Below are 15,744 nucleotides of genomic sequence, written 5' to 3'. Positions count from 1 at the left end.
TATCAAGGCCACCAAGTGCCAGATAGCTCAGGGGAAAGTCACATATCTTGGTCATGAGGTAGGAGGTGGTCAAATCCAACCTCTTCCCAGTAAAGTACAGGATGTACATGACTGGGAGACTCCCACTACTCAAACCCAAGTGAGAGCCTTTTTGGGCCTCACTGGGTATTATCGCAATTTCATGGTGGACTATGGAACCATAGCTGCAACACTGACGGGTCTGACTTCACCCAAACAGCCTAGGAAGGTTAATTGGACTGAAGACTGTCGGAGGGCCTTTAATGGCTTGAAAGAAAGTCTGTGTAGGGCACCTGTGTCTCACCACAGCAAACCCTTTATTGTCCAGATGGTTGCCTGCGACACCGGAATTGGAGCTGTCTTGTCCCTGCTAGATGACAAAGGGAGGGAACACCCAATCCTATTCATCAGTAGACGACTCAAGGGTAGAGAATTTAGGTGGGCTACTGTTGAGAAGGAGTGTTTCAGTATAGTTTGGAGCCTTAGGCGTTTTAGGCCCTACCTTACTGGTTCTACCGTCAAGGTCCAAATGGATCATAAGCCCCTGAAGTGGCTTATGTCGATGAAGGGTTAGAACCCGAAACTGCTCAGGTGGTCCATTAGCCTGCAAGGGCTAGACTTCACCATAGAGCATAGACCAGGGAAGAGTCACGATAATGCAGATGGCCTTTCCAGAAGGTATGTTGACAGTCTGGATGAGGGTGTCTATCTCGTGGGAGATTAGGCACCTAACCTCAGTCTGGGGGCAGAGGCACTGTGATGCTGGAAATGCATTGGAGGGACAGGGCCTCCCTGTCCTTGTCCTGTAGTCCCTTTTCATTTGTGTTCTGTATTGTTTTCTGCCCAGGAGTCCATGTGGGACTCCTGGCAGTGCAGCTCTTCCTGTTTTTGGTTTGGTGTACAAACCCAAGGGATACCCTTATGGCACCCATGGGTGGGGGTGCAACCCTGTGCCCCTTGTGTATGTTTTTGGGCACCTGTGTGTGTGGCCCACAGAGCAGGGTATGGGCTGGTGGCAGCTCCATGCTGAATTTGACAGGTGCTCCGAGTATCCTCTATTTTGGGATACCCAGGCCCTGCCATTGGAATCAGTTGATTCCTGATAGGAGACAAGATGGCCCCTGTGGCCTCCTGCTCTCTATTGCCTGTTACCTTGTTTTCCCAAAGTCCTGGGAAGCCCTGACTCTGTCCCTTCCCCTGACTGGCTGTTAGGTGGAAGTTCCATATATGGTGGTGTTGTGAAGTCCAGGCCAGACTGGCTGGAGCCTTCTCAACGACCGTATGTTGTGGGTACACTCTGTGGGTGGGACCTGGATGAATGGAGTGTATGACCAATATGCACTTCTTGTTGTGGATGTCTGGTTTCTTGTGTTTAACACAATGACTGAGACACCTCTGCCCGAAACTGGTCTGAATGCAGTGTGTAGTGCTGAATGGCTGGGTACTTGTCCCAATACACATTCCTTGTTGTGAGTGTCTGAGAGGGAGGAGTATGGCCTGAATGCACTGTATGCCCGATTGGCTGAATCTGATTGGCTGACTGACTGCATGATTGGCTGCTGAGTGTGACCCAGCAGTGTGGATGAGAAACAGAATAGTATATCTGGGGACCTCTCACCACTGAAAATTGTTCAGAAGCTGAGTTGACACTTGAAGAGTAAATGGAACTGTTTATCCTTGACACCCAGCTGGAAGAAGAATATCTACTGCTGCATTTGCTTCGGCCCGATCCGAAAGCTGTCTAGTTCATCGAGGACTGATCCGAGAGAGGGCTTGGTTAGGCGCCCTCTTCCCGTGCTCTGAGGGACCATCGAGCACCACTAACCTTCGGCGAAGCTCCCTGGAAGTCAGACCCTCGAAAGGCTGCCGACCGGAGACCGGGACCACCAAGGAGAACGAAGTGAAGCACCCGGACATCAACACCGTCGAAGTCCATTGCCGTGGACCAGGGTTCTGAGTATCGCTGTAACCGCTGGAGGCCTGTCGAAGCCGTGATGCCGTGCCACCAATGACCAGAGCCGCAACGCTCCACCATTGCCTAAGAAACTGTTGAATCGAAGGACTCCCTTGTCCGCACCGTCGACTGCTTTGTCCCGCCAGAGAAAGTCGAGGACGCTGACGCGCCGAGGAGAATCTGCGGTGGGTTTCCCGCCACCTAAAGACCACAAAGACTTCGACGACTCGACGCCCTTGTCGGGCCACAGTTCTTCAGAAACTCTTTGCGGTCCTGAACTATCAAATGCAGAGGTGCCCCGCCCACCTCATCCTCTCAGACGAGCACCGCCTGGATCGACGCTGTGGTCTCAGCACCATCAAACTTGTCATCTACGCCGTTGACGCCAAGTCCACCTTCCTCGACGCCTCTCGACGATCCGTGGCTCCTGCTTTAAAGGGAGTCACTCAAGAAGGATCCATCGATGCCTCTTTGAAGAACTCTGCTCCACCATGTACATTGGGGGGGTAGAAACATTATAGAAGGAAATACTTATAGAGCAATATATGGATTGGGCTTGGGATATATCTTTACTTTACAGGTTGCCCAGTTGGGGGGATCTCCACACAGAACTGTGCTTTCCTCCTATGTCTGTTGTTGGTTGTCTTTATTAAGTGATCTGTGTGACATTTAACCAGAGTATAGTTGATGCACTTTAATGAGATCTGATAATAATTGCGGTACCACTTAGAACTGTATATTTTTATCATTGTAGATTTTCTGAGCACAAAGTCAGTTATTGTGATAGTGTACATAACCTTGAATATTAATTATATAAAGACTGTGTTGTAACTAATACAGTGTGTGGACATTCCTTTGTGGGGGCTTGGGGACTACACAGTACTTAAGAACCAGCATGCATCACCTCCCGAGAAGCTAGGCCTTGATTGCTCGACCACATACCAATAATAGAAAATCTTGGCTGGGGTCCTCTGTGCCTCTCCTCTGCCATATAGAGAGCAGAAGTACAGTCTTTACAGGCACCTTCCATTAAACTGGACCCCTTAGGCCCCATTTATTTTAGCCCCTTCTCCAAACCTTCATCCATTCCCACATTTACCTCTTTAGCGGTTCTATTGCCGGTCTTTGTTTTTGCCTTGGTGACCCTTCGTCCTCAATCTTCAGTACCGTCGTACCTTCTTAGCAGGTGTTGACCTGATGCTATTTCCCTTCCCATTCAAACAGTAGTCCAAAGGGAATGTTCCATGTATAGTGTAGGTCTGCTCGCATTACGGCGCGCACCACCAGACCCATCAACCTATGCTCCCGCAGGGTGGTCTGGGCTAGGTCCTGGAATAGCTGAAGTTCCGAGCCATTGTAGCTGATTGATCTGACCCTCCTGGCAGCCAGCAGCACCCTCTCCTTCTGCCTGTACTTGTGTAAGGCCATCAATACATCTATGGGTCAGTCCCCTGGCTCTCCCCTCTTTGGTCCCACTCTTTGTATGCGGTCCAGCTCTATCCCTGACCAGTCTTCCTCCTCCAGCAGGTCAGCGAACACTTGCTGCGCCATCGTGCATAGATCCTTGTCCGCCACCGCTTCAGTGAGGCCCTTTATTCTGAAGTTAGATCTTCTCGAACGGTTTTAAAGGTCATTGTGCAGGGTCTAGAGGTTCTGTGTAACCCTTGCTAATTACTCTACCAGCTCGCCGAGCTTCCTTGTGTCCTCTGCAACCTCTTATATGGTGCTCTCCACTGCATCGGTCCGCTCCTCTAGTTTCGTTATGTCCCCCCTTCACCTTTTGCAACGATAGGGACAGTTCTAGTCGCATCATGCTCAACTGCGATTGAATGGTGTTCGCTATCTTGTCCTCAAAATCCTGAAAGCATTGGTGAAGTACCTCCTGGGTGACCACTTAATCTTTTGCATTGCCTGCTAGCACCCCCAAATCCTCGCCTGCCCCGGGCCTCTGATCTCCCCCAGCCGGTACCTCGCTGTCTCTGCACCACAGTATCTTCAGATTGCCCTCTTGTGGTTTCTTCACCAACTTGGGGGCAGCTTGCATGTCCTTCCCCTTATTTTTGGACAAAGTGCGCAGACCGGTCTGATGGAGGGAGCCCTGCCCCCTCCTCTTCTGCCTGATATTGTGTCGCACCCTTCAGAACATTTCTGGCCACTTTGCCTTTAAAAATGACTTGTCTACACCCTGGAAAAGCCAACAGGAGTGTGTTACAGAGCCATGGTGGGTATGTTTTCTTATAGTATCATAGCAAAACAGAAAGGTGATGGCTGGAAGGTTTTGAATTAATCATAACCACGGGCAAAGCTCTGGGCAACCCTCCAGACCATCATTTTTCAGCCTGCCCAGCCATTACAGAAGGGGAAAAACCATATGCAAATCAGGCTTGGTCCTACCCCAAAAGGGGCAGTCCAGCCGGAACTGCTAGGTCACATCCCTTCTGCACGAGACCACAAGCATCCCCAGACATGTTTCAGCCTTGTTGGGCGTCATCAGTGAGGAGTAGCTTGGTATCATTACTGGCGTTAGGTTAAGTTGATTTGTACCGCGCACCACTACCACCTAAGCGCAGTCTCCAGGCGCTCGGGTGGCTCTGCAAAAAAGGGGTGAGGAGCAGAGTGGGGAAAAGGTGAGAGGATAGGTTCAGAACCAGGAGGAACTGGTGTCTTTGAGTGTTTTGCATGTGGTCATTGTGAGCTGCCTTGCGCGTTGTAACTGTTTGGGTAAGATTCCATGCCTCGGTGTGTGGTAGTGTTTTGTGTTGGTGTTGGTGTTAGTGTTGTGTGTGGTTTACTCTGTATGTCGGCATAGTAATTTTCTCTGTATGTTTGAGTGTGTCTAGTCCAAGTTCTGGTGTAGAGGCGGCAGTTATGTAGAAGAAGCAGGAAGGGAAGAGGGTTAGTAAAGTCGGTCAGTTCGTTGTGGTCTCTCTCTGGGATGGCCCTTTGGATGCCACTTGACAGTATCAAGCCAGATTCTTGTTTGCGGTTCTTTGGCCCCTCTTGCCTCCTCTCTAGTTGTTTGTCTGCGGTGTTGTTGTTGTCGGTGTCCCTTCTAGGTTGTCATTTTCCGCTGAATAGCCTGGTTTTGAGCAGTTGCCTGAAGGTGATGTGGTCTTACTTTGGGCATGTTGTTCCGAGTGATAGCAATTAGACATGAGAACGCTGTTCTGCCGAATTTCCTTTTTTCATAGTGTTTTGCCTCTATTTGTAGGTCGTTGCTGAATCTTAGTTCCCTTCCTGGGCGAGACCAGCTAATCTTGTCTTGGAGGAATTCCGCTCCTTGTCTGTGCAAGGCTTTGTGGGTGATGCAGAGTGCTTTGAATTTGATGCGCTTTTTTATTGGGAACCAGTGTAGGATTTTCAGTGCTGAGGTGATGTGGTCTCTTCTGTTTAGTCTTAGGATCCTGGCTGCTGTATTTTGCACCCTTTGGAGTTTCTTGGTGAGTCTTTCTTACATTGGTAGTCTCTGGTTGCGTTCCCATGCCGATTAGCCAGTCCAGTTGTGGGTTCCCTCCGTTGAATCCTGTGGGTGAGAGCATTATTTCAGTTTTTGCCAGGTTCAGTTTGAGGTTGTTTGTTGTTATCCAGTTATATGTCTGTTAGGCAGCTGTTGAGGTTGTTGTTTTGTTTATGTGTTCTGTTTGTTTTCACAATCAGTTGTGTCGCCTGCATAGTTGTAGACGATAAGTCTGTAGTATCGAATGATTTTCATCAGTGGGCACATGTAGATGTTGAAAAGTAGAGGGGAGAGGCTGGAACCCTGTGGGACTCCGCAGGATATATTTTTGGTGTTTATGGTTAACCGTGGTAGGTAGGTTCTTTTGGTTCGGTTTGTTGGGAATGCAGGAAGCCACTTTAGTGCAGATTCGTGTATGCCACATTCCTTCAATCTTTATATTAGTATTGTGTGGCTGATTGTGTCAAAAGCGACTGACACGTCCAATAGAAGGAGGGCCGATTGGGTCGTCTGCGTTTATTTTCAGGTAGTCCCATAGAGATAGAAGGGCTGATTCTGTTCCTCTCATCGGTCTGAAGCCAACTTGTGCATGGTCGAGCATTCCGTTTGTTTCAACGTGTTTAAGATGGATTTTGTAGACTTGATTCTCCAGGACCTTTGCTGGGTAGGGCAGGTTGAATATCGGTCTGTAGTTGCTTGGATCTTCTGCGGTTTCTGACTTTTTTTTTTTTTTTTAATCAGTGGTTTGATATATGCTGATTTGAAGGAGGACGGTACTATTCCTTTTTTGAGTGATAGATTCATTAGGCTCCAGAAGCCTGTCGCTGGCGTTCTGTGGTTGAGGATTCCTTTGAAGACATCCAGGGGGCAGGGGTCCCCTGGAGATCCTGCAAGGTTGGTGTCCTTGATTAGTGTGACGAAAGTTTCCTCTGTTATTGGTTCTAGGCAGATGAGTTTTCCTGTAATCTGTTTTTCGTCTGGTGTCTGTGGTCCAGTGGTCACGATTGTATTTGCCCCGGCTACGTTGATGGTCTGTATTGTCTATTTTTGCTCTCAGATGGTTGGTGATTTTGCCACAAAGTGTTTGTGTAGGGGTGATGGAATTTTTGCAGGAAGAGTTCTTTTTAAATCTCGGATGATTTTACAGAGTTCTTTCTGTGGATTGTTTGCCGATTCTATTCTTGTGGCGTAGTAGAGGTGTTTTTTTTTATTTGTATTTTTGGTTTGCGGACTGTTGCTTTGTTTTGTTGTCTTTGGTGTTTTATTTTGTCTTGTCTGTTGTATTGTTCACTCCATTTAGTTTCCATTTTGCGGTTTTTTTTTTTTGGAATTTTTTCAGTTATTCTGTGAACCATTTTGCTGCCGGTTCTTTTGGTGTTGCTTTGAATGTTTTAGCTGGTGCTAATTGCACAAAGGCCTTGGTGATCCAATTGTTGAGGGTGTCCTCTGTTGTATCGGTAGGATCTCTTTCGCTTGGGACGGTTGCATCTAGAGTGTTTGTTGGGGCCTCTAGGTCCAAGTTCTTAGTTTCTTTTCTTGCAGGTATCACGTAGTGGTCACTCCACACCATTGGTGTAGGTGGCACAGATGCAATTAGTTTTTCCCTGCCTAAAATTGCATCCAGGGTGTGTACGGCATTGTGGGCGGATCCATTTACTATTTGCTTGAACTGCAAGGTTTCCAGGAGTGTGCAGAGTGAGTTTGCTATTTACTCATTTTCTTTTTCAAACCATATGTTGAAATCTCCCAGTATGAACAGGTTGTTGTGGTGTGTTGATAGCATGGCTGCCTTTTGTGCTAGTTTTGTTGCAAAGTTGTGGTTGTAAGAAGGTGGTCTGTAGATCACAAGGAATTCCAAGGCCTAAAATAAGCAGTGTCGCGTAGCAATTTGCTATGCAATTCTGTAGGTTTGCTAATTAATTTGGCACTTGCGTAGCAAACCTACCAATTTACGTTACCCTGTTCAATGAAAACACAGATCGCCCTGCATTTCTCTCGTGCCTTCAGGGCTCCCTCCACCCTTTTTCTCTGTTCACTGCAAGTTCAAACAGGCTAATAGAGGGGGAGAGTGCAGCTACCTCCTGCGCCCTTACGTGCCATTATGCCAGCAAGAATAATTTTTTTCTTTTTCAAATAATTGCAAACTAGAAGTAATTAGGGTAATACCTTTTTGTTAAGCTAGCTGTATTCCTGTCCGCCAAAGACAAGTATGTATTAACTTTATTTGTTTTAATGCAGTCATTCAATTCCATTTATAAAAAATTGGTTTGTTGCATAATTACAGCATTGCTACTGTAAAACACTGCATTGTCTCTATGCTTTACAGTAAAAGTGTAGTTTAGTGTATCTATCATAGTGTCAAACATATTTCATTTTGTTGGAGAAGATGCATCATATTGACGAGTGGACACTTTTGAAAATATACATGATCAAACGGCCAAATGCTTTTGATGGCAAACCTAGTTCGTAACCTGTTGGTTGCTTTATACCAGCTAGCCTGAAAGTGAGATGGCTGCTAGCTATAATATGCCACCTAGTTTGCCCAGTTCTCTGGCTGCTACACCATCCACTCTGCTAAGTCTTTCTTTTCAACTTACCTAATGAATAGAGAAGGCTAACTGGATATTTACGCATAGCAGTGATCAATAGTTCCATCCAGTCTGTGATCAATAGTTCCATCCAGTCTGTGCATCTAAAGGTCTACCGCACTAGCATCACTGTTGTTAGCCTCGAGAGCTCGCTTTGCTCTAGGATTATGATTACATTATATATTTGCACCTGCAGTGAAGCTAGCTGGCCAAACTGTTTTCAGAGCCTTTTTATCATTTCTATTTGTGTCCTTTTATGCAGCAAACATTTTATAGACACTCATCCAGGCCTCGCAAAGTATTTTTTCCCACTCACACACTCAAGTAGATTTTAGAAAGGCCCAGTACCATTTGCAGGGGATAATAAATAAATAATAATTTGGCATTTATATAGCGCTACAAACCCTAAGGTATCTGAGCGCTGCTTATTATTACCCACGGTGTGTGGATGTTTTGACACTTATAAAACTTTACTTTGTTTGCAGTAAATGTCAAATCAAAGTTTCACTGTGCATGGCTGGCCTCTGCGTGGCAGCAGTGTGACAAACTAAAGTGGGATGCGCAACTTTACAGAAAGCACATTTAAATTTGTTGTCATCCGTTGTCATAGGTCTAACGCATTTCTCTTAGTTGGTAAACTAAGTCACTCGACGCAGGTCTAGTGGACTTTTAAAGAACTTGCAAGGTCTGACTTCTCACTAATGTTTTACTTCAGTGGTACAAAACTGCTGAATTGTTGTTAATTTGTATTTGCATGATATAAGTCACTTTTGGGGGTGTTACAAATATTAGTACAACATTTCTAATGAAATGGCCTTGTTTGCTAATAAAAAAGAAATATTAATTAGCAAACTTTGCTAATCAATTTTGGAAAACAAATGTATTCCTTGAATACTATGTTGGATTGCTCTTTGAGTTCTATCTTGATGAGGAGGGATTCATAGTCTTCCATGTTGCTTGTGATGATTTGAGATGCTGCGGCGAGTTCTTTGTGTAGAATTGCGACTCTGCCTCCTCTTCGGTTTTCTCTGTTGGCGTGTACACATTCATAATTGTCGGGTATTGCTTCATTCACGATGGCTTTATAGTAGTCTGATAGCCAGGTTTCTGTAAGGAAGAGCACGTCTGTGCCTCCTTCGCTTGGGAGGTCATGGATTTCTGTTGTGTTTTGTCATGGATCTAACGTTGAGGAGGCTACAGTGTAGTTTGCTTGATTTCCCTTTCGGGTTGTTGTTAGCATTGTTTCTTCTGACCGGTGTGTTGTTGGTTGGGTTTCCGTTCCAGGTGGGTTTTCCCCGGTTGAGTCTGTTGGGTGGGGTGGTACTCTGTTGGTCAGTCTCTTTGTCAAGTAGACCGATAAGGTGTATGGCGGGTTGGTTGGTTACGGTTCTTTCCGGGTGGTAAATGGGGTAGCTAATCCTCTGTTGTTCCAGTCTTGGTGATGTAGGGGGTGTATAGTGTGATGGATTCCAACTTGTCCCTTGTTCTGGTTGAGGTATTGTCCATGGTGGAGACCGGGTTGGGATGGCTTATTAGTTGTCGTGTTCAGTTTGGTGTCCTGGTTGGGTCTGTATTTGGGATGCTTGTTGGCTGTCGGTTCATTGTTGCTGTGCTGTTTTTGTTTACGACGTTGTCGTATGTGGACCGGTAGCGAGCAATGCAGTCTATCTTTGCTCTGTTGTTTGTATGTTTCCTTGGGCCATCTGGGATGGATGTTGATTTTTTTTGTGGTTGTGGGATCATGCTGGTCGGTGCTTTCCCGAGTGGTTTGGGTTTTCTTATTATTTCTGTTGTCTGTTCTGGCTTCTTTGTCTTTCTTGTGGTAAGGCATGATGTGTGGGTTGTGTTTCTTTGAGGGGGAATCCTCTTTCGATTAGTGTTTCCTGATCTTTTGGGTTTAGTCTTTGCTGTTTGTGGTTTGTGGTTGCTTGTATTTGATAGGTTGTGGGTAGTTGAGACCTTGGTTGATGGGACTGTGTGGTTCCGTTTGTTTATTGCTTCTTTCTTGTTTGGATCCTATGTTTTTTTTTAAATCTTGCAGGTCCTTTTGGTTATGGTTGTTGATTGTTTAATTGATTGCTGGATTATGCGCAAATCAAACATGAATACTGGCAAATATTGGTGCAGTCAGCATGGTAATGTATTGATAGTGAGGGTGCTGGGTTCCTGCATTTGACTGGGGTGGCAAAGGATTCTCACCCAGGGGGTGCATGCTATGTTTAGGCCTCTGGCTTCCACTTTGGCCCAACATAGTCTCAAGCTTTACCTTTGCTGCATTGGGGATCATTCAGCACAAGTGCAACTAAGCAAAAGCGGAATGACAATCTGTATTGGTCCGCATATCATGGTCCGCATATCATCCTACAAACTGATGTTCTGAAGTTATCAGTAAATCATCCCCAAATTATCAAGATCAAACATGTTTGTTTCATGGCAATGCTCTTGAGTAATCAGCAGGTCATCCCAGAATCATCAGGGACAAACATGCAATCTCTTGAAGTGATCAAAGTCATCCTAAAAGCACCAGGAACAAAGTTTTCAAAAACAGGGATTATGTTGGCATATTCATTAGGTCATCCTAATCTCGTCCCCAAAACATCACCCACCATTCTGAGAAATTTGCTGATGACTTTAACAGCGTGATGACGTCTGATGATGTGGAAATGACTTGTAGTGTAGTTTGATGATAATCAAATGACCTCATGATTTTCTCTAAATTTTAGACCAGGGCTTGTAAAGGTCAGCTCCTAATTGCATTTTCTTTTCTTCGGGGGGACTTCTCTTCTTTTTACATGAACAGGATACTGAAGTTGAAGAGATCTGGGATCCTGAAGATGGCTTTGAGCGGTGCCTTGCTCACAGGTTCCGAGGAGGAAAGTAAAGAACCCAAGCAGTCCTTTTTTCTAAAGGCTTTTAAGATCTTCCTGGTGGTCGCACTCTACTGGTTCACTTCCATTACAATGGTCTTCTTGAACAAGTACCTGCTGGATAGCCCATCGCTGAAGCTGAATGCCCCCCTTTTCGTCACCTTTTACCAGTGTTTGGTTACTGTGCTCTTATGCAAAGGTCTTAGCCTATTGAGCCCGGTATGGCCAATGGGCAACTCCACATTGCCATCTCTCCGCTTCGATCCTAAGGTGCTGCGCAGCATCCTGCCTCTCTCTCTGGTTTTCATTGGGATGATCACCTTCAACAACCTGTGCCTTAAGTACCTTGGAGTGGCCTTCTACACCGTGGGCCGCTGCCTCAGCACTGTCTTCAACGTCCTCCTGTCCTACGTGCTGCTGAAGCAAACTACATCTTTGTATGCACTCCTGGCCTGTGGTGTTATTTTAGGTAAGTGTCTTGGACACACAGGTAAGAGTGACTGCCAAAGCATACAAGCATTGACCAAGCCAATAATGGGTTTATTCTCTTTGCTAGGAAGTTGTTTTTTTTTTGTTCGAGCTAGTTATTTGCAAAGAACAAAATTCCTGGAAGAGTGTCCATTTGTAAATCCAACGGAATAGTAGCATGTGTAATTGTTAGTAGAGACATTTCCTAATCTATGGATGTCCATATTTTTAGCTTTGCCTATTGGTTGGTGCTTCAAGACAAAATTATTGGCATATGAGTATGCATAAGGGATGTCAGAAGGGACACACAGCCAGTAGCACCCGCTAATGTGCCCTCCATGCCCCCAAAACACCTTCCCGGTATCTCTTTCAGCGAGCTCTTTAATACAGTAACATTAAACTAGGGGCTTTTGTTCGGCACTGTGCTGTCATCTGAAAGTTAACTGCTTAATTGCAATGTAAACCCGCTTTAAGTGTAATACAAATTTCTTCAACAAGTGTGCCTAGAGCCACTTGATTTTTAAGCAATATGTTTGTCCTCCCATCTGTTCTGTGCGTTGAATGTCTTTTTAAAAACAAGCATTGGCAAAACCAATAGTTTTGGCTCTTTTATAGGCCTTTGCCAGACACATACCCTACTTGATAGCTGTTGCCATTATAATTACAGGTACTCCATTATAGCAGTGCCTGGCAAATGCTGATCCGATGCCTGCAAAAATGGCAGAACTGTTGACTTTGCCATTGCTTGTGAAAGCTTGTCCCTGGTGATCAAGTAGGAGCAAAAACAGAGGTGAAGGCAACATAGAAACTATGGCATTGCAGCAGGTAGGTCATTTGTCCAACTTAGTGGCTCTTGTTTACCGTCAATTTATAATCGCAATGTGTACCATATTTATGGAGCCGGGTTCACAAAATTCTTTCTGGGGTCTAGATCGGTGTGTCGCAACTGGGTAGACTATTTCCATACTTGTTCAACGCAGGAGGCAGTGGTCCTAAAAATAGCCCTGCATTGGAGGTTGCATTAATATCATCATTGACCATATCTCTGTTTCTCTGGTTCTAGGAGTTCTTTAGGCAATGTGAGTTTGATGTGCACCACCACACCTTCAAATGTGCTTTGAAGCACTGAATCTAGGTACTTCAGATTCCCCTCCACTGCTTGGCTTTAAACGACAGGACAAATCTCAGTGTTAACTGTGGTCTAAGGGACAGGGAACTACATGGGCAGTTCTTATATAGTTGCTATGTAGAGTAGGGGATCCCTATGCAGCACTTCCGTAAGAAAAAAGCTAAATTCAAGGACTTCCAGACACGGGCATGAGGCTAAACAGTTATGGCATTGTCTTCCTAGTGCTTTGCAGCAAAAGCTGACATGCCGATCCTACCTTAGTTCCTGATAATCATGGTCCTTTCTTAGTTTTGAGAGTGCTCTCATGGGGAATTGCTGGCCTAATAATACACATGAGTTAACAGTTTCTGTACACAGTGGATGTAGTTCTTATGCATGATGCCTGACCACTGGTGGCATTAAAGGGTTTTGAATTATTTCAGTCCCCAGAGATCAAAATCGGGGTTTACAGCGTCGTCTCCTTATTGGGGTATACAGCTTTGTCAAAATTGACACTCTGTTTAATGAAACCCATTTCCCATAAATAATGGATATTAGGCTGATGTTGGGTGATGGTTGAAGAAACCTAAGGAACCTTTGGGCAGTCAGTGTACATTTGTCTCAGTTCACCTCTCAAACCACCCGTTTGATATCAGCCAGATGTGTAAAGAATGAACACACCTTTTGGAAGCTTCTATGGACTGTTATACAGAGTGGAGATTATTTTGAGGGGCTAACTCAATTTGCAAGGGATGTTTGTGGATGGAACATTTCTGTATACTCTTTGTGCTTTTCACTAACCAGTTAATAATGGGATGAACAGTAGAAGAGTTTGGGAGTAATTTTTGCAGTAAACAGGTGAGAAATATCAGGAAATAACGTACAGCTTCTTATGTTGGCCTGAGTGAAGGCTACTTGTGCGCTCCTTTAACGAAATGGTAAAATGTTGTTAAGTATTCAAGCCTGTAAACTAGGCTCCCATTAAATTTCTTAGATGATTTAGAGTAATAGAACTGCTTAACTTTCAGTAATTAATAAGTTATGGCTGCAATGCCAAAACCTCAGCCCAAGGTACCGATATCCAATGATAATGGGCATAAAATCACTATATCCAATGTTTCACTGCTTACATGTGGCACTTTTTATGGGTTAAAGCCACAGTCCTTTCTTTAGCTCTAATGACAAGATTGAATACTTCCTTTAAAGTAGCCCTAGAAATGTTATCATTGTCATTCTAAGTAAAATAATATAATATGTCGGGTGTTCTGAAATATATTCCCCCGCACCACCCCCAATGATAATGAAATCAATTTTTAAGAAGTGATCAGAGATGAATCCAAGGGCGATTTGGCACCAAGCAAGGACTGAGGCATAGCTTTTATGGACAGATCGTATTGCTTCCTCTTGTGCCAAACAGCCGGTGCCAGAAACATTTTGATTGAACTTATTTAGAGATTCGAACTTTGACTTTTGCTGAGATCTCACTAGCCACTTCTTGTTTCTTTGCACCTGAGCAAGCGTGAAACTGGGGAGGTTGTCATATTTAGTAGTCAGTATTTGTCCGATGTCAGCAAGTGAGTTTCTCGCAAAAGAGTGATATCTATCCCCTGTCAGTGGAGGTGATGGAAAAAGCCCTCTCTTAGAAGAGCAGTTTAGGGATACTTCATTTGAGCGGGCAATTCTATACTCTGAGTTGGAACTACAAAAAACGTTCCTTCATTGAAGCCATCGTAACCATATGACCTTAAATAAGGGTGCCCGTAAATCCTCTATGGAACCTAACCAAAAGACTGTGAAACAATCTCTTCGAACATTAACACCCCACTCTCCAAAAGCGCCCCAGAAAAAATCCTCATCACCCAAAACTGGTGAAAGATTTTACCACAACTGGGAATAAAAAATCCCAGAACATGGCATCCTTTGTTGACATGCTACTCATCCTTTTCCCAAGAGCGAGGTGGCCCAACCCATCAAAATGAGACTACCTTAGGTCAATTATCTAGAATCGAGGGGAGACCACCCCTCCCCCTTTATCATTTAGTCCAAACCTGTGAGTTGTTTAAACTATTGTCACTGATGAAATGTTATCTGAACAGTCAACCGATTTATTAAACCCCCAAGTGGGGCCACCTGCCAGAGACCTTCCCCATGCAGGACCTGGAACATCCACATCCTTCAAAGGGATGTCAGGTGGTATTATGAGCCAGACCACCACAATAGAGTACAAGTGCTTTTAGTAATAATCAACTTCTCACTCCTGTGACTTCTCTCTCTGATCCTGGGAGTATCTTATAGATATCAACCCATGTCACTGGGATAGTGGACACTGCTGAGACCATCCTATGTTTTAAAGATGAACAGGTGAACAGGAAGTTGGAAGGGAATGCCTCCCTGGTAGGTAATGCCATTGTCACAAAGTCATGCTGTGATTGACCCCATTTCTTTTTGTTTCAAGATGAGAGGGCAAGTCTTTAAATAATGAATCTGTGCTCTCTTGTATGGTACTTGCTGGGTTCCTCTTACTTTGGACATGAGTTCTTCAGTTTGAAAAATGTGAGCCTGAGTGAGGATCCCATGGGCCAACTTTTTATCTAGCTGATAATTCGAGAAAACGTGTTGAATGAGGTACAGCATGAGATCCACGCCTTCCTCCATTTTCAGGAGTTCAGAGAAATAATCAGATGTGTCCGTTTTCCAGTCTTCATTGTCAGTCTCAAGAGGAATGCCAGAAATACACAAGTTATTGTGTCACACTCTGTTCTCTGGGTTTTAATATAAAGGCCATTTTCGGGCTTCCTCCACACTAGAATCCAAGGCAGAGACATTCCCATTTAACTAATTCATTTCTTTAGAAAGATTATTACTACATGTTATGGTGTCCTGTTGGAGCTCACTAAATCATAATGCTATGTCTTTTTGTGTCACAGGTCTAGTGTCTCCTCTTTGGGCCATCTCTGGGTGTAGTTCTTCCACAGGAGTTTCTTGGGATAATCTGTAGATCCCCTTTTTGTGTCTTTAGCAGAATTTCTTTGATGCTGTCAAATTTGTGTGGCTGTTTGCCACTATTCCCTGGTGCCAGGATCTTTATACCATATTGGATAATGCTCCACAGATATCCCAGCCTAGAAGGAGCAAGGTCCATCAATGCGTCGAACACTTCTGACTGTGGCTCTAATAATAATAATAATAATTTGGCATTTATATAGCGCTACGAACCCTCGGGTATCTGAGCGCTGCTTATTATTACCCACGGTGTGTGGTGCTCTGTACAGTGTATACATGTT

The 15,744-nt window shown here is 44.7% G+C and overlaps 1 protein-coding gene across 2 annotated transcripts in view; it reads left to right on the top strand.

The window, feature by feature from the left end:
- The window catches only part of SLC35C1 (solute carrier family 35 member C1), a 151,405-nt gene that overhangs the window by 82,544 nt on the left and 53,117 nt on the right, over positions 1 to 15,744 (top strand). For both annotated transcript variants that reach the window (XM_069623258.1, XM_069623257.1), the window contains exon 2: positions 10,818 to 11,353. In XM_069623258.1, the coding sequence (XP_069479359.1) occupies positions 10,852 to 11,353 (502 nt within the window). In that variant the 5' untranslated portion in view covers positions 10,818 to 10,851. The remainder of the gene's footprint in view (positions 1 to 10,817; positions 11,354 to 15,744) is intronic.

The sequence above is a fragment of the Ambystoma mexicanum genome, chromosome 11 (assembly GCF_040938575.1).
Source record: "Ambystoma mexicanum isolate Mex_15411 chromosome 11, UKY_AmexF1_1, whole genome shotgun sequence".
Classification (NCBI taxonomy): Eukaryota; Metazoa; Chordata; class Amphibia; order Caudata; family Ambystomatidae; genus Ambystoma; species Ambystoma mexicanum.
Note: the sequence above shows the minus strand (reverse complement) of the source record. Positions and strands in the feature narration are given on the sequence as shown.